General features: G+C 38.9%; 1 protein-coding gene across 1 annotated transcript in view; it reads right to left on the bottom strand.

The window, feature by feature from the left end:
• FGD4 (FYVE, RhoGEF and PH domain containing 4) overlaps nt 1–9,011 on the bottom strand; it is a 202,787-nt gene extending 193,776 nt beyond the window's left edge. The window contains exon 1 of the mRNA XM_080811709.1: nt 8,436–9,011. Within this exon, the coding sequence (XP_080667835.1) occupies nt 8,436–8,601 (166 nt within the window). The 5' untranslated portion in view covers nt 8,602–9,011. The remainder of the gene's footprint in view (nt 1–8,435) is intronic.
• Between the last annotated feature and the right edge of the window lie 15,268 nt (nt 9,012–24,279).

Genomic DNA, 24,279 nt, shown 5'->3' with positions numbered 1-24,279 from the left:
CCCACACTCAGCTCTTATCAGGGATTCTTCTCACCTCGATTTCTAGACCCTGACACAATGCCTGATCCATAGTAAACACTGAAATATCTGTAGAAGGACTGAAGAATCCCTAGCTTTAATGGGATTACAGGAGGCAAACTCTGTAGTGAAGGATACAGGGATCTGAAAAGAGAACAGAGATATAGATGGAGGTAATTGGCATAGGGCTCTGAATAGAACTTGGAGATGAAATCATTTTTCCAACCTGGTATAGATTTCCTCCCCCTGAACTACAAGCACACTGATTATTGCTCTTATACACAATACTAACTTACATCCTGGTGTTCATTATAGATCATATTCCTCCTTCTAGGATGAAAATCACTAAAGGTCACGGCATCTGTCTCATTCAGCTTTGGACTCCTGATACCATTTATCAGTACGGTATGTTGTCAATATGATACCATTAAGTAGCATAATTTAGGGGGAAAAAAGGTATAGGTTACTCAACTTTCTACAGGGGAAATGAAGATGACTTTGTTTATAAAAATCCTTGATAGGAAAATTAAATGCAATTTTAACTGAATTTGGCTATAATTTGATAAACTCACATACACCATTTTGCATTTTATTTGAAACTATAAGCATGATCCCTCTGTATCCTTCAGTTAGGGCATCTTATTTATTCGGTTGTACCTAGGGACTTTCCTAAATATACTCACTAGCATACATTTTAAAAACACAAATAACCTTTTCTTAAAGTCACTGCACTTTTTAGGATTACTATTAACATGTGGCCTAACCCAAAATCCTGTTAGAGGTCCCAGAGAACAACCCAGCCTTGCAGAGCAGGTGGTGGATTGGTCTGCAGCAAGGCTGCCCTGTGGCTCAATGCATTCCCCAGAATGGGGGCAGCTCCCTAGCTTCTGCAGATGCTAAAGCTGGTTTGGTTTCAGTGCATGGGTATGCATAAGGGGGAATGGCAGCTGGGTTTTTCTTCTCCACTCCATTCCTGCATCAGTGAGGCAATACAAAATTGATTACAGGCACAAGAATACTTGTTGGTGATGTGCACACCTTCAACTACAGTCCAGGAACAGAGAACTAATTCTAGACAATGCTCTGCAAACCATGCCAAATTTATTCCTGAAAACACACACACAATTTCTCAGGTGTGATCAATGTATGACTAGTCCAACTTTCAGAGTTCAAATAAGAGTTAATATTTGCATGAATTTTGAAAGGTCCATCTTCATACTGAGAGGTTGCTGGTGAAGTCTGACCGAGAATCACTAAGGTGATCATTTTAGAACAGAGACATCAATAACAGGCAGTTGGGGAGCCACAGAAGGCTTCTGACAATGTGAAGATTATGATCAAGACCCAGATTTAAGAAAATTAATGGGAGTGTGTGAGGTGGATAATAACACTGCTGGTGAGGAGCTGGTCTGAAATAAGACAAAGGCCACCATCAAGAAATGAAGGTGAGTCAGTAAGAAATGGCAGATGACTGGGTGGCAAGTAGACAAGAGAGAAAAGCAGATTTAAAATAAACTTTGAAGCCTAAAGGTTAGTAATACCTCCAAGCAAAGTTAGTAGGAGGGGCTGTGCTGCTGGCAGAAAAAGAAGTCACACTTTCGTACCCTTAGCACATTAACATGTATTAAAAGCCAGTTCTCGAAAATGCAGAGCAGTATAGATAAGCTACAGAAGCCCGGGGTTGGGGGTGGGGAATGACACCACCAAAGAATAGAGGTGGCAGGAAATAATGGGGCAAGAAGAAGAAAAATGGGCTAGCCAGAGGAAGAAACCTGGAGATCTGGTACAATAATAAACTCAGATGACAATCAAGACCAAGAAAAGTGCCTTCAAAGGAAGCAAACATGGAACACCTGGGTGGCTCAATCAGTTCAGGGACTGCCTTCAGCTTGGTTCAAGATCCTGAAGTCCTGGGATCAAGCCCCACATCCGCTCCGGTACAGGGAGCCTGCCGCTCCCTCTGCCTGTCTGCGCTCTCTCCCTCCCCCTCTCCCTCTTTGTCAAATAAATAAATACATTAAAGAAAAAAAAAAAAAAGGAAGCAAACACCACAGAGAAATTAAGAAAAAGGTCCAAAACAGCCTATAGGAGGATACTTGGGAATCTACAGCTGACTTAGACTACCTACCAATGCCAGCTTGGGAAGAGAAGCCAGCCAAAAAGAAGAGGAAGTGGGGAGAAAGGGTGACCGGGATGAAGAAAGAAGTGCAGGCAACAAGGGAAGTACAGAGTAGTTTAGGGGAGAAAGCTGTTGGGTCATAGCTCCAAAGAACTTCCAAACATAAAGTGTAGGCAGACCTCATCTGGAGGGAAAAGAGGGGGTGAGGGACAAGCCCGGGACGGGATAGTAAAGAGGCATGCAGCCCAGGGAAGGTAAAAAAGGAGAAATGTGGCTGAGGACCAGATCTGTCCACCAGAATGAGAAAGAGGTCAGCTATCAAGTAGAAAGAAGCCAAGTCTGAAGTGAAAGGAAGGTACGTGGGTTCATATCAGATAATCCAGTCAGATATAAATTGTACATCTGCATAAATTAAAGTCTCCTTCAAGAGGAACAGGATGGGGCTGAGAAATAAGAGCAAAGTAGAAAAGACCTATAACAGATGTAAAAAATGCAATTAAGAATCAACCAGTTAGGGGTACCTGGGTGGCTCAGTGGGTTAAAGCCTCTGCCTTTGGCTCAGGTCATGATCCCAGCGTCCTAGGATTGAGCCCCACATTGGGCTCTCATCTCCACAGAGAACCTGCTTCCTCCTCTCTTTCTCTGCCTGCCTCTCTGCCTACTTGTGATCTTTGTCTGTCAAATAAATAAATAAAATCTTAAAATAAAATAAAAAAAGAACCAGTCAGTTAGGGGCACAAAATTTGCCAAAAGTTACAGAGGGCCCAGATGATGTGCTAATTGAGAAGCCATCTAGATTACTCTTTGCTTTGCACCTGCAAATTTTGGTTGCCTGTGCTCAAGACTGAAGGCAGGATTTGCCCATGTTTGGGAATGCACAGTAGTTCATAAAGCTGGTTACACATCCTAATCATCTGGGGCACTTGTTAAAAATACGGCTTCTCTCACCCTACCCCTAGAGATTCTGACTCATGATACCTAGGGTGCGGCTGGGAATTTCTAATTAGCACTCCAAGTAACTCTGATGCAGCCAGCAGGAGAACATTTGGAAACCAAGCAGATCATGAGAATTATCTGATGTACTTTTTTAAAAAATACAGGTTCATGAGCTTCTGTCCAAACTGAGTGAATCTCACACTATACTCACACAATTAAATAAATGCATCATGTTTGACTCCTTTTTCAAGCCACTTTTCAGCAGACGCATGTACAGAAGAACTTCAGTACAACCTTGACTATACAAGGAAGTAATCCAGTGCCCCAGTAGTCCAGGGCTTTGGGCAGACCCTTAATTCCATCCCCAAAAGTCCCACATCCTCTTCTGTCACCAGTTGGATCTATGAGCCTAAGTTTCCATCAGCAGAGGAAGAATGCAAGCAAATAAGTAAATGTGGAATAAGTCTCCGAATGTCTTCAGGTTCACAAGTTGGCAGAGCTGTTCGTTAAGAGACGACTAACAGCTCTTGGAAGGAAATCCAAGTAAGAAAACGCTTCCTGGTTCCTACCCCTCTGAAGGACCTTCCTATTTCAAAATCCATCTTGAAGCAGCTTCCAAGAAACATAAACAATATTGATGTACACTGCTATTTTACTCTAATCCTCAGATAAATTATTTGCTCAGATCATTATATTCATTAGCGTCACAAATAATCTTTGCCCTAAATACATAACACATTGTTGTTGCATTGCACTTTGCCTCTCAAAGCCCTGGGAAACCTTCAGAACTAGTGTGTCAAGCATGTGAGCACTGAAGCTAGAGAGAACTGGTTCAAATCTTGACCCTGATCATTAGGCCGTCTGTACAGCAACGCAGTTAAGATTTTCTGAAACTTGATATTTTTCTCTAAAAGGATAATATAATCTATCTTATAGGATTGTCATAAGAATAAGAAGTGGAAGTAAAACACATATGGGCCTGGTTCAGAGACAGCGTTAAATACACAGTAAGTGCTCATCCCTCGATCCCAAATCTCCATCCCTCCTCCCCCCAACAATGGTGACATTATTTCTGTAAAAGCACTCAGGATATTGGAGTTAAGTGTTGAAAATCCAAGTACTCCAGCCATGGTGAGAACTGGAAAAAGAAACTCTACTTATGTAAAGCCAGCACATCATACAATGTGAAACATCTATAGCCACAAAGTACCCAGATGATGAATACATTACAACAGTTATGCTTTGAAATGTAGTTTTATTGTTGAGATTATAAGAAAGGAGGTTCCCACGGACAAGAGGAAAAAAAAAAAAAAAGAAAAAGAACAGTAAATCTAAACCTGAATGGCAAACTAATTCGTAAGCCCATGCTACCCTGGGGGCAATACCATTCCCAAGAACCTAGAGCCCAAGAACTGAGGGGCTTGCAGGAGAGAGGGAGACTGGCCTTGACCTTGTGAAATGGGAAAGGACTGAGCCTCAAACCAGACACCAATGTCCCACACTGAAAGAGCTACACCTGAATAAAAAGGTGGCCTAGGAAAAATTTGCCATCAGAGCAAACTGACGATAAAGTCTGTCCCTTCACCAAGTGGAAAAATTAATGATGATAATGATGCTGATCTCCTCTGAGCAAGCCTGAACTCAAATTTACACTATCTTCAAGTCATGGAAATGTCTGCCTAATAAAAGTAGTATTAGGTTGCAAGTAGAAACAAATATTTTCTACAGGAAGTCATCTTCAGTAAAGGCTTTCAGGATTCCCATAAAACTACAGAATTACGGAAATAAGCTGCCTTGAATGATAGCAGAAAAAAAAAACACTGACTAGATCAACTCTTCCCCACCCTCAAGGGCAACCAGTATTCAGAGTATGGGGGTGGGGGGAAGCACAACAGAAAATTTTCATCTCACTTTATGTGTATACAAGTAACCGTTTAAATTTATGGATTTTTTTTCCGTAATGGAATTACATGATTAATGTTATATGTGTAGGACCATCACCTTTGACTCTAAGCACACTTGAATTTGAATCCTAATAAAACAAGTACCAGTTTTAGGACTCCAAGCAAGTTAGTAAAACTCCCTATGCTTCCATTTTTTTCAGCTGTAAAATGGGCATACTACTCCTACCTATTAGGACTGTTATAAAATAAATTCATACACATATACATGTGTGTATCACATAGCATAGTATTTCATACAGAAAATGCACTCAATAAATCATTATTATGAACATTATAGGGGCAGGGTATTCATTCAACAAGTATTTTTAGAGTATCCTAGTGCCAGATTCTTTGAGACACAGAGAATAAAGATTCCTTGTTATGATACCACCTGGAATGTTTGCTTTGTGCCATTTATTTATATTATCTTTTAAAGTACTGTTTTCTCCATTTTATAAATGAAGAAACTGAGAAATTAAGAGGCTTGGTCCGATTCACACAGCTAGAACTTGGATGCTATATGACCCCAAAGCCTAGATCTTAATCACCTCAACTCTCTGCTTCACCTAGACGAGGAAATTCATAGTCAGGTATATACAGCATATGCAGTTGGTAGACTTTTTTTTTTTTCTTTCCCCCTGGCAAAAATCACAAAACTCTAAAATTAGTGGGTTTCACAATCATAGATATAACACAATACCATGAAACTGAATTTTCTGTTAAGCTCTTGACCTCTCAAGTTTTTGTTCCTTCTTTAAGAGGGAAAGTAACAATTATGAGTAACATCCACTCTGTATGTAATGGGTCTAAATGTTGTGGTTTCATATATAAATACTTTTCTAGGTGCTGCAGTAAAACTGACACTTCTTGCAGATTTAAACCTGGTTTAGTTTTTGATTTGGAGAGGATCTTATAAAATAATGGTTGGATGAGACCGCGTAGGGAGGCAGATTTGATTCAAAGAAGGAAGCGCTTTCTAAAATGTTTTTACACTACCCAGTTGAATAGGGTGTGGTCACTCAATAGGTTAAGACTTCCTGTCAGAACACCGGATCATTCTCCAATAGATACTATAGATTATATATCCTGGTAAAGAGGAACAATCTTACCTTGAAAGATTAAGTCATTTTCACTTTTCAACCCTGAAACTAACAGCAGCAAGAACTTTGAGTTTGTGTAAACAATATTAAGACAATGTAACAGACTAGAAAAGTTATTGCTACACTCTACATATCATTTAATTTATTTATTTTAAAGATTTTATTTTTAAGTAATCCCTACACCCAGCATGGGACTTGAACTTATAACCGGAGATCAAGAGTTGCACCTCTACTGCTTATCATGACCCTACCTAACATTTTAAAAACAACAAAAAGGGGTGTCTGAGTGACTCAGTCAGTTGAGTGTCTAACTCTTGGTTTCAGCTCAGGTGATGATCTCAGGGTCATCAAATCCAGTCCAAGACAGTGTCCACACTCAGTGGGGACTCTGCTTGAGAGTCTCCTTCTCTCTCCCCCACGTGCTCTCATTTGCACTCTCTGTAAAATAAATATATTTTTTAAAAATTCAAAAAGAAAAAGAAAAAAAAAAGTGTTGTGGGGGCACTTGGGTGGCAGTCAGTTAAGTGACCAACTCTTGGTTTCAGTTCAGGTCCTGATATCAGAGTCCTGAGATCAAGCCTATGCTCAGTGTGGAATCAGTTGAGACTCTCTCTTCCTCTTCCTCTCCCTCTCCCTCTCCCTCTCCTTCCCAGAACCGCCCCCCCCAACCCTGCCCCCTGCATGTGCACTCACTCACTCTCTAAAATAAATAAATCTTTAAAAAAAAAAAAAAAAGTGTTCTGGATTTTCTCTGAAGTAAAAAAGGACTGTTTCTTCTACAAGCAAAGGTACTTTATAGAAGATTATTTATAGACTGCAACAACTCCTTTCATTCCTTTTAAGTCACTTCATCTTTTGCTCACCTATTCAGTTTGGAAATTGAACGTAATGTAATTTTAAATAAAATCATGATGTAAAGAACTTGAATCCTATTGCCCTCAAAACTGAAAACAGTCAGTGATTAATAAATTTGGTAACTCATGGCACCTGGCTGACTCAGAGGAACATGGGAGTCTTGACACTGGCGTCATGAGTTCGAGCCCCACGTTGGATGTAGAGATCACGTTTTAAAAAAAAATGGTAGTTCAAAAAAAAAAATGGTAGTTCAATTTTAAAATGTGTAAATAACTTCAGAACAAAGTAAAACATGTTCACTAAGAAAGGAATACACTCTTCCATTCATTTTAGAGTGAATCACACTTAAATCTAGAAGAGATGATTTCACTGTCCTCATTTTACAGAAGAGGAAATTGAGAGGTAAAGAACTGTAACTCAGTTACTTGTTTGCATTGTTTTCTCACATCACTATTTCTGCCCTTATCTAATGTGGCTTTAAATGTGTAAATCATCCATCATGTTTTTCTACCCTATGACTACTAACTACAACTTCAGGACAAGGATTAGAGAAATTTTAAAACTCCAACAGTTATCACATTTAAATAATGACACCTTTGCTTAATCAAAACAAAATGAAAGTGAATAAAAGTATTTGCGTTTCTGCTGCGTGAATGAGGGTTTTGTCTCATAACTGGTCTCCATACAAAACGTTTCTAGCTATAGTATGATAGGAGCACAAAAAAGGGGAGGGGATTAAAGAACAGTTCACAAATCAAGAAAAAATCCCTAGCGTTCCACATAGTTTCAAGCTCCCCTCCGAAATGCCGTGGGCTTGAACGGATCTTTAGGATTTCTTCCAATACTAAGATTCGACGAGAATTCACTACTCAAAATACCGCATTACCGATAGCTGAATTAATCTATACGAAAAGAGCAATAACAGTTCCATTTCTTGATATTAGGAATCTGTTTCCTTATGAGAGACGCCGCTTTTCACACGTAAGGTGGGAGTCAACCGTATTCTGCAAAAGCGAAAACCGGAGCACTCAGGATAGCTGGTCCGAGGTTACCAACAGCTACGCGAGCCGACTAAGGTGAGCATCAGCCTCCCCCATGTGTTGTACTAGTCCTTCACGAGGTCTGCCGAAGCAGGAATTTAACTAAGAAACTTAAACTTCAGTGTTTCAAAAGAATGGGCTTTATTACTTCGTAGCCAAACTTTTAAAATAATACCTTTAGTCCCGGAATTCCCTGATTAGGGACCTCCAGGGCAAGCTCAGCCCCCCGCGGGTTCCTGCCCAAGGTCCTTTGGGGGAAGGGACAGAATCAGGTAAGGGGTGGACGGGCCGGCTCAGCCGTCTGGGAAGCTCCTTGCCGCGGGCTCCCTTAGCAGCAGGGAGACTGGGCGCACCCGCAGGGCGCTCGGCGCGGCTTTCTCCGGCGGCAACGCCCCCGCCCGCCCCTGCCCCGCGGGTCACTCACCTGGGCGGTCCGCAGCTGCCTGGCTCCTGAAGGCGTCGGTCTCGGGCCGTCCCCAGTGCGACCCCGATGGTCTCCAGGGCTGAGGGGTCCCCAGCGGCAGGTAGAAGGGACCGGGCTTCCGCCGTATAGCCGTCCGCCTGAAGTTGCAGCCGCCCTCGCCGCTCATCGCGCCGGGTTCGCTCGCAGCTCCCGCCTCTCTATCACGCTCGTCCGTCAGCAAATGTGCGCTAGACCGACTCCTTCGGGGTGACCCGACCCCGGGGGGCGTCGCCTGCGTGCCACGCTCGGTGCGACTCAAGAGGGGCGACTGCGGGCTGCCCGGCACCGGCGTCCCCCCGGCCAGTGCCCCGCCGTCCCCTCCTTCCCGGGACGCTCTGGGCCGCGCTGAGAATTTGGCTCGGACTCCTGGCGCTGCCGCAACGCCTCAGTCTCTGCGGCGCCCGCACTCACCTGACACCGCTGCAGCGGCCGGCCGGGCTGCGTCCACCCTCCTCCCTGGGAGCCGATGGCCCGCAAGCCCCGAGGGCGGAGCGCAGAGAGCGCAGAGTACAGGCAGTTCGCGCCGCCGCCGCGGCCGCCTCCAGCGGGGCAGGCAGCCAAGGACTCGCAGTGCTGTGGGGAGCGCCCAGGGCGCGGCTTCGGAGCCGGTTTTCTCCGGACGGCTCCGCCCCCGTCCCGCCCGGCGCGCAGCGGGCTCGCCCATTGGCCGAGAGGAATCGCGCGGGCGCGCACCTGCGGCACACACCTGGGTGCTCAAAAGGTCAGCCGCGCTCACCTGCGGTCTCACGCCGCTGTGCGGGGCGCTTGATAATCTTATTTATGCCCTAGAGCTACCCAGTGAATTAAGTATTTCAGATAAGGAAACCAAAGCGCGGAACCTACATTGAGTCGCTGCAGACCTAGAATGCTACTCGAGTTTCTGCATCAATGTCTTTCTTGTCCTTCTCTCACCGAATCAAATTATCTTATCAGAAGCATCAGACTAGAGATGATGAGGGATGTGTGGAAGTAAAAGTGAAAGGTGGTGCTAATAATTCACAGATTTCCAGAAGGGCATCAGAACCCTCCATCACCATGAACACTTTTAGGACTTTATTAGTAATACACGTTAGAGTCCATTTAATTTGTTTTGTTTAACACTAGCTAAACAACAAATTGAAGAAAATACATGTTAAATTGGTTTATGTGCACTTAAAAATTCGCGACTCTAATAATGAAGGGATTGTGTTCCAAAATCACAGAGCTAGGAGGGGAAAGGACAGCATTCCAAGAACCCCAGCTCAAGTAGATGAAGTTCCCCAACCATCACTTCCACCTTAGAAACCACTCCACATTTTTCAAATGGTCCTTCACCCAGGTAACATCTCCTCTAGCAAACTGAGGTTTGCCCTTAATCCAGTCCTCCTGAAGTAACCTTTGAGGAGGGCAATTCAACTGTCTCAGTCTACTTGGCTGATACTTCAATAGACATACCACTGAGGAGAAGGAAATACTCCCTAATGGTTAATGAATCCTTTCAGACCTTGTTGGAAGGAGGTTTTGCTCCCTTTGGATTTATTATACATATCACTACATTGTCCCTAATCATTGTTTCACTTGCAATGTAATTGCAGTGTTATTTACTGTGCTATATAGTACTGGAAATAATTTAAACAAGTAGTTTCAAAGATAAATTAATGTTGAAAGAAGTTTTACTCCATATTACCATGAGTTAACCATAATTGAAAAATTTATAACTTAATGTATTTGGTTCTATAAAAAAGTGGTATTGCAATCAATACTACCATACTAGCCACCTTTGGAGTAACCTTGGAATAACCTATTTTTTAAGTGGGCAGATTCTGTCAATCTTTTTTTTTTTTTTTTTAAGATTTTTAAATTTATTTTGGACGGTTGCAGAGGGAGAAAAGCAGACTTCCCACTGAGCAGGGAGCAGGGACCCTGATGTGGGGCTCAATCCCAGGACCCTGAGATCATGACCTGGGCCAAAATCAATAGTTGGACATTTAACCAACAGAACCACCCAGGTGCCCCCACAACATTTTTTAGAGAACTGGTTACTGATAAAATCACCCCCCACACACACACATGCACACAAACACACACAGAAGTACTTTCTCTGTAGAAAGCTCATTCTTTCTGTAGAGAACTGCAGTAAACATACCTGTTTGGGGCAAAAAGATATCTTACCACAAGTATTTGTAGCAAGAGTTCTATGCTTCCTCATTTGTATATTTTGAGTTATGTATACATATTTCTATTTCTTTTTTGATTCAAAGTTGTTCATAGTTGCCTAATAATATATCAGAGGATGTCTGTATTTTCAGATGGAATGTTTATAATATATATACCATCTGGGGGCACTGGATGGCTCTGTCAGCTAGGCATCGGCCTTTGGCTCAGGTCATGATCCCAGGGTCCTGGGATGGAGTCCCACATTGGGCTCCTTGCTCAGCGGAAAAGCCTGACTCTTCCTCTCCCTCTGCCTGCTGCTCCTCCTGCTTGTGTACGCGCTCTCTCTCTCTCTCTGATAAATAAATAAATACAGTCTTTAAAAATATATGTATATCATCCGACATTACTTCTACCAATGTTACTGCTGCTTACAATTTTCTGCAACAATTTCTAACAGACTTTGCATTTGATGGCTGTGTTTTGCAACACTAGGTGAGTGGGTCAAACAACTCCATTTGATCTCAAGTTATCTTAGGTCAGAGTAGAACAAAATATTGAGTATCATCTTGTACATATAGTCTTCATATACTGTTTTATTCATCTATATATCTAATAGGAAGTTTGCCACTAATTAACACATATTGAATGAGAGCTCTGCTGGATACTGACACAGAGATGTGCATGTTTCTTTTTGTTTGTTTGTTTCTTTTTTAAAAAATTGTATTTATTTGAGAGAGAGCAAGAGCTGGGGGCAGAGAGAGGGAGAAGCAGTATCCTTGCTGAGCAGGGAGCCCGGCGTGGGCATTTAATGGGCTGAGCCACCCACGCAGCCTGAGATGTGCATATTTCACAGGTGTCTATGCACGACAGCTCTCTGTGACTGAGACAGCGCTGAACGCTAACCAAATCCCACGTCATTTTCATTTGGACACACACTTCCCTTGCACTTAGGTGGAGCCATGTCACTACAGTCTTCAGAATTTTGTGGACAGAAGTGGTATGTGTCACCTCAGGCCTGGCTTCTGCACCCTTACCAGGAGATTCGCTAGTCCTCTTTTCTGACTGCCTGCTGGAATGCAGAAGGACCGTTGGAGGAACCTGGAACCCCACACTATGGTGGAACCACAGTATGGAAAGGAGCTGGCAGCTCAGAATCACCTCTTTCCTAGGAATTAACATATAAGGTCAGACTAGAAAAATGCACAGGAAGACTATAGACTAATTCATGTTCCTTAAATTTTATCCTTAGACTTCCCAATGTAGCAAAAATCATATGTATATTGACATATGTCTCTTCGTTCTAGCTTAAATGTTTTAAACAAACATTCAATTTAATTTTAACAACCTAACCAGTCTCCAACTGATCTAGTCCCTAATAAGCAAGATAAAGCCAAAAAAGAATATTCAGGAGAAAAATTAGGAATCAGTAAGCTGCTTCGACTATTAATAGGTCATCATTTCCAAAACTGGAATCTAAGGGAAATCAACATTTTATAACAAAGTTATTCTTATTTTTATCTCACGAGAGAAAGATAAGAGTTCTCTCATTTTAATAATAAATTGTTATTTCCTCAGTAAATAAATTATAAATTTATTAGTTATTCACTTTGATGCTATCACTGGGTAGAAATTTATATAAATGCCATTAAAGTAAGAAAGGTGACTAAAAGCCATGAACATAAGCCATGCTGCCTTTATGTAGTATCATTTACAGAAGATAATTTTATAAAAACCTACTTGAAGAAGATGATGCATTTATTTTAATAGGAACTTAGTAAACAGTATGATATATCGAGCTGATGCAAGTTGAGATTTCAATAGTTTCATATATATGAAACCATATATATGAAATGACATGTTAGAAATTATACAGTCATAGATATATAATTTCATATGTATTATTTAATGTTGATTAATGTCCATATTAATTTAGTTCCTACTTCTGTATTTGTACCAGGTATTGCATGTATTAGTGACTTGTGCAAGGAAAAATATATACACACCTCTTAGAAGATTTGCACAAATTTGAGGTGTCACCTGAACCTGTCATGGTACAAGTTTGGCCTTGTAGAGCTGAAATATTCAGGATTGATAAAGAGTGAATTAGTGGTAGAGTATATAAAGAAGTTAGAAAATGTACCATGGAGTTACAAAATACATAACAAAATACAAAAAATGCATATGGAGTAACAAAAGCCCCATATCTCATTCAATAAAGTGTATTTTTCCTATTGATTTGGTTTTATACACCTTAAATATATCAACTCATAAATTATTAAAAATTAAAAGAATGCGGCAAGCACTCTTTGTCCACTCAACTGCCATCCCCACTTTTCCTTGCTAACAAAATCCAATGTCATTCAAATATTGGCGGCATTATGGACAGACAAGTTGTATTCCTTCACAGCAAAGGCCAGATAGGGTCAGATGATCATGGTAATCCTATTTTCTTTGTCAGTTGATGAGTTAAGGGGAGAGCGTACATGCATATATGACTGGTTCTGCACTATGTGTCTTAAGGGGAAAACTGCTGTGGACTTCTGGGAAGAATTTTCTTACTCAGTAAGAGAATAAACTGTTGAAAAGAACTGATTCCCTACCCTCCTCCTTTGTGCTCCCTCTGCTTGCAGATGTGGCTTTGTAAGGATACAGATATAAGTCCTGAAATGCCTAGTCATCTTGTGACCAGGAGAGGAGATGTTGCAGGATCTACTAAGGGTGGCAGAACAGCATGTTGGAAAGAGCCCCGGGCCATTGCAGAGTTCAGTGTGCTCTGCAACCAACCCTGAAATATCCTACGTTTTGAATCCTTGATAAGTGATAAAATAACTTGTCCTCAGAGTTAAGCCACCATTAGTCACACTTTGTTGTTACCTATAGCCAAAAACATACCAATACAAGGGAAATGGTTGATCCAGATTTTAAGAAAAGTACTTAAAGGGGTGCCTAGGTGGCTCAGTGGGTTAAAGCCTCTGTCTTCAGCTCAGGTCATGATCTCAGGGTCCTGGGATCGAGCCCCGCATCGGGCTCTCTGCTCAGCGGGGAGCCTGCTTCCCCCTCCCTCTCTGCCTGCCTCTCTCTGCCTACTTGTGATCTCTGTCAAATAAATAAATAAAATCTTAAAAAAAAAAAGAGTACTTAAAGTTGTAAAGTTATAAAGCCTCGTATTTAATCTTTTAGTATTGCTGCTTAAAGGGTTTTATTTTAGAATTTGTACATATCTGTTGTTTTTGAATGAGATAATCTAGGCAACAAGCCAGCAAACTATGATCTGTGAGCCAAATGCAGCCCCCCCACGTATTATTTTTGTATGGGCCATGAACTAACAAGGGCTTTTAATTAAATGGTGGGGGAAAAAATCAAAATAACAGTATTTTATGACATATAAAATTTACGTAAAATGCCAATTTCCATGTCCATAAATATTTATTGAAGTCAGTCAGCAGTTCACAATTGCTCTCACATTACAATGGCAGAGCTGAGTGGCTGTGACACAGAAGAGATGGACACAGTCTGAAAATATTTCCTCTCCAATCCTTTACAAAGTTTTTTGACCCCTGATACAATGGAAATAAGAAACCTACATAAAAGTTTCGTCTGATTTTGAGAAATGATAAAACTATTATCAAAACCTGTCATTGAAGCTCAGTGAGATGATGCCTTTGTACCTACCGTAACAAATCAATGGCAGCTAACATACTGAATCTGTAAGAGTGTGTGCTAATCTATAATCGCAACCTACAACTTTCCCCAGTGACACCATTGCTTTTATTTTATTATTTATTATTTATATATATTATTTATTATTTATATTATTTTATTACAAGGCTCATGTCTATAGGGATTTGCAGCCACCCACATAACCCTGCATCGTTAGAAAACAAAGTAACCATATTCAAATGCTTGAAATTTCCCCTGGGAAAGAGACAAACTATAAACCTGAAGTCAGTGATATTTATGCAATACATCCAATAGAGTTTTTTTTCCCAAAGTAGACACAGATAAGCGATAAGCATTTTAATGAGAATATTAGCAATCAGAAACAGCTTTTAAAGCAGGGAATAAACATTTTCATGCAAATAGGTTTCAATTTGTCATGAGAAAAGAGTCCTCATTTTTGAGTCTCCAAAGGGCAAATCAAAACCTTTGTTCATTAAATGTATCCCTTTCCGATATTTATTACAGTTATGTGTACTTTTGTCTGATTTTCCTTTCTAGATTGTAAGCTTCTTTGTGGTGAACTCTGTTTAATTCATATTTGTATTGTCTGTAGTATCATGCACAGTGACTTCTATATAGTAAAATGCTCAGTGAAATTTCCTGGAGAAATATGCATTAAAGGAAAAATGTGCATTATAGTAATTCTTCTTAAAGGAATGGATCCCAAGAGTCAGAAATTTAGATGACAATTTCTGTACAAGGATTTTAATGGCATTATTATTTATAATAGTAGAAGTCTGGAAGCAATTTAAATGTTCCAAAACAAGAGAGTATTTTATAAAATATAGTTTATTCATTCCATAGAATAATATACCAGCATTAAAAATGACTTAATTGAAAATTTTTAAAACCCTAGAAAAAATGCACCATAAAATAGTAAGAGAAAAAAAGCGGGATTCAAAACTGAATATTCAGTATGATTCAAGGAAGGACACCAAAGTGTTATCAGCAGTTTCTATTGAGAGATGATTATGGGTGAATTTCATTGCCCTCTTTCAACTTACCCACGTCTTGCAAATTTGCTAAAATAAACACGTATTGGTTTTATTATTAGGAAAAGACAAACGTTTGGGAAGTAAATGAATGGTGTTGTCAGAACCTCTTCTGTGACCAGTCTGAAAGAAAATAACCTGATTTATTCCAGCTGAAATGAATGTTTTTTAAAATATTTTTTAAAAAGATTTTATTTATTTATTTGACAGAGAGAGAGAGAGAGTGAGCACAAGCAGGGGGAGCTGCAGGCAGAGGGTAAAGTAGGCTCTGCCCTGAGCAGGGAGCCCATCAACAAGAGGCTGGGTCCCAGGACCCCGGATTCACAACCTAAGTTGAAGGCAGACGCTTAACTGACTGAGCCACCCAGGTACCCCCAGAATGAATGTTTTTATCCTGAACTGATCAGGTCTCTCGCAAACTTCCTGGTTGTGAGGAGATGTAAGTAACTCCCATCCAAGGACAAAGAGAAGCTCTGTATGAATATATTGAACAAGGTTGGGCCATGAATGGGATCTTGAATTTAAAGGGCTGACACTGTGTCCACAGCCTCGCCAGTGTGATCCTCACTTCTCCAGCCAATTATCACCCTGTGTCTTTGCTGATCTAGAGTATATTTAAGAACATGATCGGTTCTTGCATAATTTGTTCAATACCTCAGGTGCAATATTTCCATCCGAAAACAGATACAGGCTCTCTGTGCTTCTTTGCAGACTTTACCAGATATATTCTGGTGAATGTTTTAACTCTATTATACTGCATTCACGTCTTAAATGACAGCACTGCTCTAGAAGCATCAATGTTGTTCAGTAGAGGATTGCGAGCACCAGGACATTGCCATTACTTTGGCACGTGTTCCAGCTTTTCAAGATAGAATAATTTTTCTCAAGGAAGTTTTGAGAGTCCACTGACACACATAGTACATGGTCAATAAATGTTCATTTAATGACTGCACAAGAATCTTTTGTAGTCACTAAACAATTTATAAGAGAAAATTGCAGTTTTCTACTGGGTATTTACCCTAAAGATACAAAAAAACGTGGTGCTCCGAAGGGACACGTGCACCCGAATGTTTATAGCAGTGATGTCCACAATAGCCAAACTATGGAAAGAACCTAGATGTCCCTCAACAGATGAATGGATAAAGAAGATGTGGTATATATACACAACGGAATACTATGCAGCCATCAAAAGAAATGAAATCTTGCCATTTGTGATGATGTGAATGGAACTAGAGGGTATTATGCTTAGCGAAATAAGTCAATCGGAGAAAGACAACTATCGTATGATCTCCCTGATATGAGGAAGTGGAGATGCAACGTGGAGGGTTTGAGGGGTAGGAAAAGAATAAATGAAACAAGATGGGATCGGGAGGGAGACAAACCATAAGAGACGCTTAATCTCACAAAACAAACAGGGTTGCTGGGGGTAGGGGGTAGGGAGAGGGTGGTGGGGTTATGGACATTGGGGAAGGTATGTGTTATGGTTAGTGCTGTGAAGTGTGTAAACCTGGTGATTCACAGACCTGTACCCCTGGGGCTAATAATACATTATATGTTTATAAAAAAATTTAAAAATTAAAAAAAAGAGAAAATTGCAGTTTTAGTGGTCACGTGCAATGTTATACAGAGAACTTAAGAACAGCTTGGTGCCTACACACTGAACTCATTTAGTTTTTATTTCAACAATAGAAGAAATATGAAGTTGCTCCATTTCTCTGGTCTGACTCCAAAGTTCGTTCTTTCTTCTTTTAAAGGATTTTATTTATTTAACACAGAGAGAGAAAGCACAAGCAGAGAGGGAGCGGGAGAGGGAGAAGCAGGTTCCTCATTAAGGAGCCTGATGTGGGACTTGATCCCAGGACTCTGGGATCATGACCTGAGTGGAAGGCAGAGCTTAAGGACTGAGCCACCCAGGCCCCCTAACTAAAGAGTACTTCTGAAAAATCTTGTTTTTCTTATCAACCACTAGATGTGGAAATTAAATGGCACTACCAGTAGTGGTAGGCTGTCATCACCCAGTCCAATGACAGCCATTTTCCAGATAAAATGCACTTTTAAAGGACAATCTTTGATTTGGTGTGCATAATTAAAACCACATTATCGTAATTATACCTGAATTCAAGTCAGCTTTGTTTTTGCATCTGCTGGAAAAAGGTGACATTAAATTAGACTTAGATAATTGAACTTTTAATAGGTAATATTTTCATCAGTTGGATTTTATTTTCATCTTTGTTTGATATTTGTTAAGTATGCATACTTATCTAGATTTGTAATTTGAAGAGACTCTTTCCACGTTACATAAGTATATTTAGTAATGTGGATTTTATTTTCTAGTAAAGTAACCCAGAATTAGGGGAACTATTTACAAGAAGAAAGAGAAGGCTGACTTCAAAATATATATTCCTTTCTGCTGATTCTAATGAGATAGCCAGGCTTGAGGTTTGAATTTACACAAATGTAAGAAAAATGGTAATTCTCAGCAGCAAGCTAATGTAAAGTTTAGCAATGTGGCAATATCTTTCTTCTTTTAAAGATTTTATTTCTAAGTAATCTCTACACCCAGCATGGCTCTGGAACACACAACCCTGGGATTAAGAGTTGCATGTTCTACCAACTGAGCCAGCCAGGTGCCCCATGATAGTATCTTTCTTTTCTTACCTTTGTTTTTGGAAAGAAAGTTTGTGCAAATGTATTTGGGTGGGGAGGGCTGCAAATGTACTGGGGAAGGCTGCCAGTGTATTTTTAAAAGATGCCCTTACTTTTACAGAAAATTTGGATGAAAGGGTCATTCGAGGAGAGAGTTAGAATTCACAACTAGAAGATAGAACGTTTAGGGTGCCTGAGTGGCTCAGTCATTAAGTGTTTGCCTTTGGCTCAGGGTCCTGGGATCAAGTCCCACTTCGGGCTCCCTGCTCGACAGGGCGCCTGCTTCTCCCTCTCCCATTCCCCCTGCTTGTGTTTCCTCTCTTGCTGTGTCTCTCTTTTTGTCAAATAAATAAATAAACAAACTATCTTAAAAAAAAGAAGAAGAAGAAAGAACAGTTTGGTCTCTGGCTATATATTGAAAAACACGAGTCCCCATAAGGATTATTTCTAGGGTCAATCACAAATTCATTAGAATTGACAGTTACCAATAAGTCGGTTGAATAAAATTATGACTCAATTTTTTTTATTGTTATGTGAGTCACCATAAAATACATAATTAGGTTTTTTTTTTAAGATTCTATTTATTTATTTGAGAGAGAGAGAACGAGAAGAGAGAGTGCATGAGAGGGGAAAGGTCAGAGGGAGAAGCAGACTCCCCCCCCAGCAGGGAGCCTGATGTGGGACTTGATCCCAGGACTCCAGGACCATGACCTGAGCTGAAGGCAGTTGCTTAACCAACTGAGCCACCCAGGTGTCCACATCATTAGTTTTTGATGCAGTGTCTGACTCAAATTTTTATTGGAGAAGCATAAATGGGCTTGTCCTGAGTCTTCAAAAAGGCATGATACCTGCTTGTAGAATGAATATTGAGTTTTTAAGCCAACATTGTCATGAAATGAGATTTTGTAATGCTCACTCTAAATTATTAGAACATCTTAAAAGACTAGTTTTTGAAAATGCTGTTGCTTAATGTTCAAGGCGTTTGATGTTTTTAGATGGATAATAACATCTAAAATCTAAATAACATTTGTAATTTAATAATTTTAAAAACTGAAACAATCACAATGTGAACAGGATTATATTTGTCTTCTTCTTTTTTAGTAAGGCCCCACCTGCCCACACCATTTAATATTGTAATCTGTTTCACCTTCTCCCCAACCCAACCCAGCATAATCTCTTTTCCTGGTCCTGCTTTTTTCCTTTTTCCATAAGTTTCACTGTTTGAAACTGTTTGTTTTACATACTTCGATATTTACATTTTTTTTCTGTTTACTGCTTTTCGTATCTCTCCCTCGTCAATGCAACATATCTGATACAAACTTCAAAAGGACATGAACCTTCTTTGCTTTACTTTCTGATATATTAAGCCCTTAGAGCAAAATCTTGTCTCAAAGCAGGTTCTCAGTAAAAATTTGCTGAATTAATATATGTATAAGTGAATGAAGAATTTCATCCAGATAAGACTTCACTAGTCTAAGCATTATATTATTGGAAATAATATTAGCTATCAAAGACTAAACACCATTTTGAAAGATATCACCTTTGTCATTTCCTTTAACCTTTGCAATAAATTTGCCAGGTGGGCATTTTTATCCTCATTTATAAAATGAGACACTTGAGGTGTAGAGAGGCTAAATACCTTTCCAATGCACAGAGCTTATAAATACCAGGGCTTAAATTTGATCAAATTCCATGTTTTTCAAAATACTTCCACTGACATAGCTTGCTTTGGAACAATTATTTCTCTAGAATTCATGATAATTTTTATTTTTTATTGTTTTTTAAATTATTATTATTTTAGATTTCTTTTATTTATTTGAGAGAGAGAACAAGAGAGTGAGCATGACTTGGGGGAGGAGCAAAGGCAGAGGGAGAAACAGACTCCCCGCTGAGCAGGGAACCCATTGGGGGCAGGGCTCGATCCCAGGACTCTGGGATCACGACTTGAGCTGCAGGCAGACATTTAACCAACTGAGCCACTCAGGCGCCCCACTAATTTTTATTTCTGACTTAGTCATAAAATTTTGGTGAGCCCATATTTATTTTTTCATTTTTGAATAGATATTGTATTTCCATGGTTGAAATAGGAAAAAATACAAAAAGGCATTCAGCTCCTAGTGAGGAATCTGTCTCCTCTGGTTCCCTTCCACCATATGCTTTGCTCTTTTATAGATAACCATTTCTATTGGTCTTTACTGTTGCTTTACCAAGAAGAAGAAAAAAATTAATATATATTCTAATTTTCTCCTTTTTTTAGGTATAAGGTAGCTTAGTAAGACATAAGCCCTTATATCTTCAGTACCAATGGCTCTCAATGAAGTAAATAATCTTTTTCCTCTTTGATTTATTTAGAAGTTGATATAAAACACTTACTAATCTTGGGCTATTAGCTCTTCTAAATGACATAAATCTTCCTGTGTTATTTGGCTGACCTTATTAATCATTCATAACTTCAAAGGAAGTCAAGTTGTGAAGCTATCAGTAGGGATCTTATATTAGTTTTACTTAAATATACAGCAATTACAATGTCTACTGCTGTTATTTATTTATTTTAATGATTTTTATAATTTCTATACAACTTGATAGATAACATCAGAATTTAAAAAATTTTAAGTTGAAATGTAAGGCTGCATTGGGTTATGGAATTATTGCCAGATTCAACTTGATAACTCTTTAAATTAATAGCATTAAAATGTTTTGTCCCAGATAATAAGCATATTGTTTTCTTTTTGCAAGCATGGAAACTGGAAAATCCATTCTGTTAATAATAAAGTCCAGGTTCTGGACAGCTACCTTCACTGTTTAGGTCCTGGATCACTACTTTAGCATATTCTGGGGCAAGTCTGGCTTCACAGGCTACCCCTCTACAGTCACATAGTCACTTAGGATTCCCTGCCTGATTTAATGTTCTGCTGTCACAGTTTTGAAATTCTTAATCATTTTAGAAAAAGGAGGTCCATATTTTCATTCTGCACTGGGTCTCACCAATTATGTAAACAATTGTAACTTTTCTTTGCTCTTTACGGGATGTCACTATAGTGATGATTTATCTTATACTGTTTTCTACATTTAAATTACATTATGAATTATCTTTACTTTTGCTACTGGCAATATTCTTTCCAGTGAGATTTATCTTCCTTAATGTTAATGTTGTGGCTGATTTATCCTTTTTTCTTAAAGTATTTCAATGATAGTTCACTCATAAAATGTTTAAGAAGGAACTCTGGAGATGATTTGATTATACACATGAAGACTCCTTCAAACATAGAGATCTAGATTGAACAAGAGAAAATGAGGAGAATAACCATTCACTTAATTTAAAGACCATTTCCCTCAACTGGTTGGTATTTGGTGTCTGCTGGTATTACATTAGGTAAACTTAGGTTCCATAATCTCAATTCCAAATGAGTTATAACTAAGGCTTGGTGACAAGGAGCCAAGGAACCCATCTCTCAGGAATTTATCGCTCACATTCAAAATTCAGGTTCCCACAATTTACTAGTCAATGTGTGTACAACCCCAAATAAAGGAAAATCCCTCCCACAAGTTCCCATCAATTCTGGACTCTTTCTTACCTCCAGTGGGGATGCAGGGCTACCCAAATCACCTGCAAAATGCAGGGATAAGAAGAAATTTTCTTGGTTCTCCTGGAAACTGATCCAGTTTTTAGCTTTTGAATGCAACTATCAGCTTCATTGTGTAAGAGAAGATTATGGATCAAACAGACTTAGAGATCCTACTTCCAGGAAAAGTGATAACCCTTATAAGAGAAAAAGGAGATATTTGGGGGAAAGTTTACACTATTATTTCCAGAGTTGTATTCACACAACAGGTAGGCAGGCACCTTCAGCTAGAATTGTTGTTGTGCCCATTAATCTGTTTAGTTATGATGAGGATTGCATTAGAGTTTTCAACTCATCAAAACTTCACGGAAGTCCATATTTGCTCCAACATATATTTTTCGGGGGACTCTGCTGTTCCTTCATATGAAAGAGAACAAAGAAGGATTATATCCCAAATAAAGCATACAAACTTCATACTTCTTTCATTACAATAATGTTTCCCTTTTTTTTTTTTTGAACAGGCATTTTCTTCATGTTGGAACATTCCTAATCTAATTCAGCTAAGTGTAACCACCTGCCAAAATATCCTTTTAGAAATGATTACAAGTGGGAAAGATGACAAGTGGAGAAAATGGGCAAATTTGATAAACATTACTTACTAGGAATGTGTAGAAATGTCAAAGCAAAGCATTTAGTTTTTAGTTCAAATAAGGGCTCTTTGCATAGATACATAAATCATATAGAGATTCATATACTTTTTTTCTTATTTGATAAGTACAAGTAAAAATGACATACAGAAAGATTGCTAAAACTGATAAAAATGTAGCATAGATGAAATGAACAAAAGATAACCAGTTTATTTACTGGAAAGAGTTATGCATTACACCATAGTCAGTTGGTAACATAAACCAAGATATAAGAACTGATATATCGGCTTTTGGTTATTTTCTTAGCATTGGAGTGCCTTTTCCAACCGTTGATTACACAAACACAAGCAGATATCATAAATGGATTCTCCCAGAGACATTCACTTAGGATTGTCTACAATAAAAAAATTTAAAATGACAAGCAATAATAAATTCATAAGAATTTTTTTGAATTTAAAATAAATGCATATGTCTTTGAGAACAAGTTTCTGTTGAAATTTGAATTTAAAAAAATGATTAGCAACAAAAGAATTTCTTAGGTCAGTCTTTTAGTCATGTTTTCATATGGTATTATCATTAGGTGGGAACACTTCACATCATTTAATCCCAAAAGGCATAATAACAAAATTGCAATTAAAGGTAGGAATAGCAGAATCATTACAACAACAATTATACAGTGTACAAATCAGGGTTGGCCACACACTACACAAATGTTAATACTGGAAAGAAATACAATTCAGAATCATGTATGGTTCATCATATACGTGTAATCATGCAAATAAAAACACTGAGTAGATTACAAAAATATCATAAAAGATTTTCAAAGAATTATTTAATTGACTCTAACAGTCAAACCATGGAGCTTAAAATTTTTGTGGCAATAATGGTAAAATCATTTCTTTCCTCTAAGATTTGGTGTGTAATCATATCTATAAACCTAAATGACAAAATAATTCATTCTGGATATTCCGTATTGTTGAATAATGGTTTGTCAACAAAAAGATGACATTTCTCTTTACTTTATACGGTTCTCTGATCTTTGTTTTTTAAATGACTTTTTAGAGAGAAAACCGTACAGTCACACTAAAAGCATCCAATTTACTTCTCAGTGTTTTTATTAGAGAACCATAATAATCAGAGAATAATTCTGAAAGAAATAAAGTTTAAAAAAAATGTGTTCTCGGCCAATGTTCTACAGCACTTAAACTCCAATCACAGAAATAATCCAGCTTGGTAGTTTATCCAGGTGTCAGTTTAAATAAGACAAATTTTAAATAACTGTGGAGGAAAGGGATAAAAATACATTGAGGATTAGAGCCATGCATTTCAATATGGAAAGGAGACCAGATATAGGTAATAATCTCCTTACATTCCTAATGGAGAGAAGATCACAAGAGAAATAAGACTTCTATAGTGTTTGCATTATGAGTGTGGGAAAGCTTACATGATGTGAAATTTCTCATGCAAACATTTTACACGCGTACTTATGTACTCACACCCTTACAGTAAAGGCAGTTAATTATTCCTCTTCTTAAGTAGAATATTATTTCTGGAAAATCGTCGATTGGGGAACATATCTCAGTACTAAATATCTTCCTCAGTTATACTTTGAGGGGAAGGATGAAAGAGATGCCTCGACAAAATCTTTCAGATGTCAACATAATTGATCAGGCTACAAATGCAACACATCAGGGACTATGGCAGTTAACTTAGCATTTAAATAAAGATGAACTTACAGACGCAACTCATCTGGGGGCATAATTGCAGACAGTGGAAAAGGTCACTCGGAAGCTAGATTGGTCTTCTATGTCCATAGAAATGGATTTCAAGGTAAAAATTACTTGTCGGTATCAGCATTGATCACGAACGTCATTTATCACAACTCCAGTTCAACAACTTTTTGGAGAACTGTGTCCTCTTTATGTGAAAACATATTCTTCTAAATTTTTGCAATCGTAAATATGAGGATTATTTTAAATCATTCCAGTTTATAAACAAACAAAAAACCTGAAGAACAAAATTTTTTTAAATTGTGAACTTTTCCCTTGGAGTTCCTTTTGAACCTAGTCCTACTTTCTATCTACAGTATCAGTGGGTTTGG

Source organism: Martes martes (genome assembly GCF_963455335.1).
Source record: "Martes martes genome assembly, chromosome: 8".
NCBI classification, from domain to species: domain Eukaryota; kingdom Metazoa; phylum Chordata; class Mammalia; order Carnivora; family Mustelidae; genus Martes; species Martes martes.
This window is presented reverse-complemented; position numbering and strand designations above follow the sequence as displayed.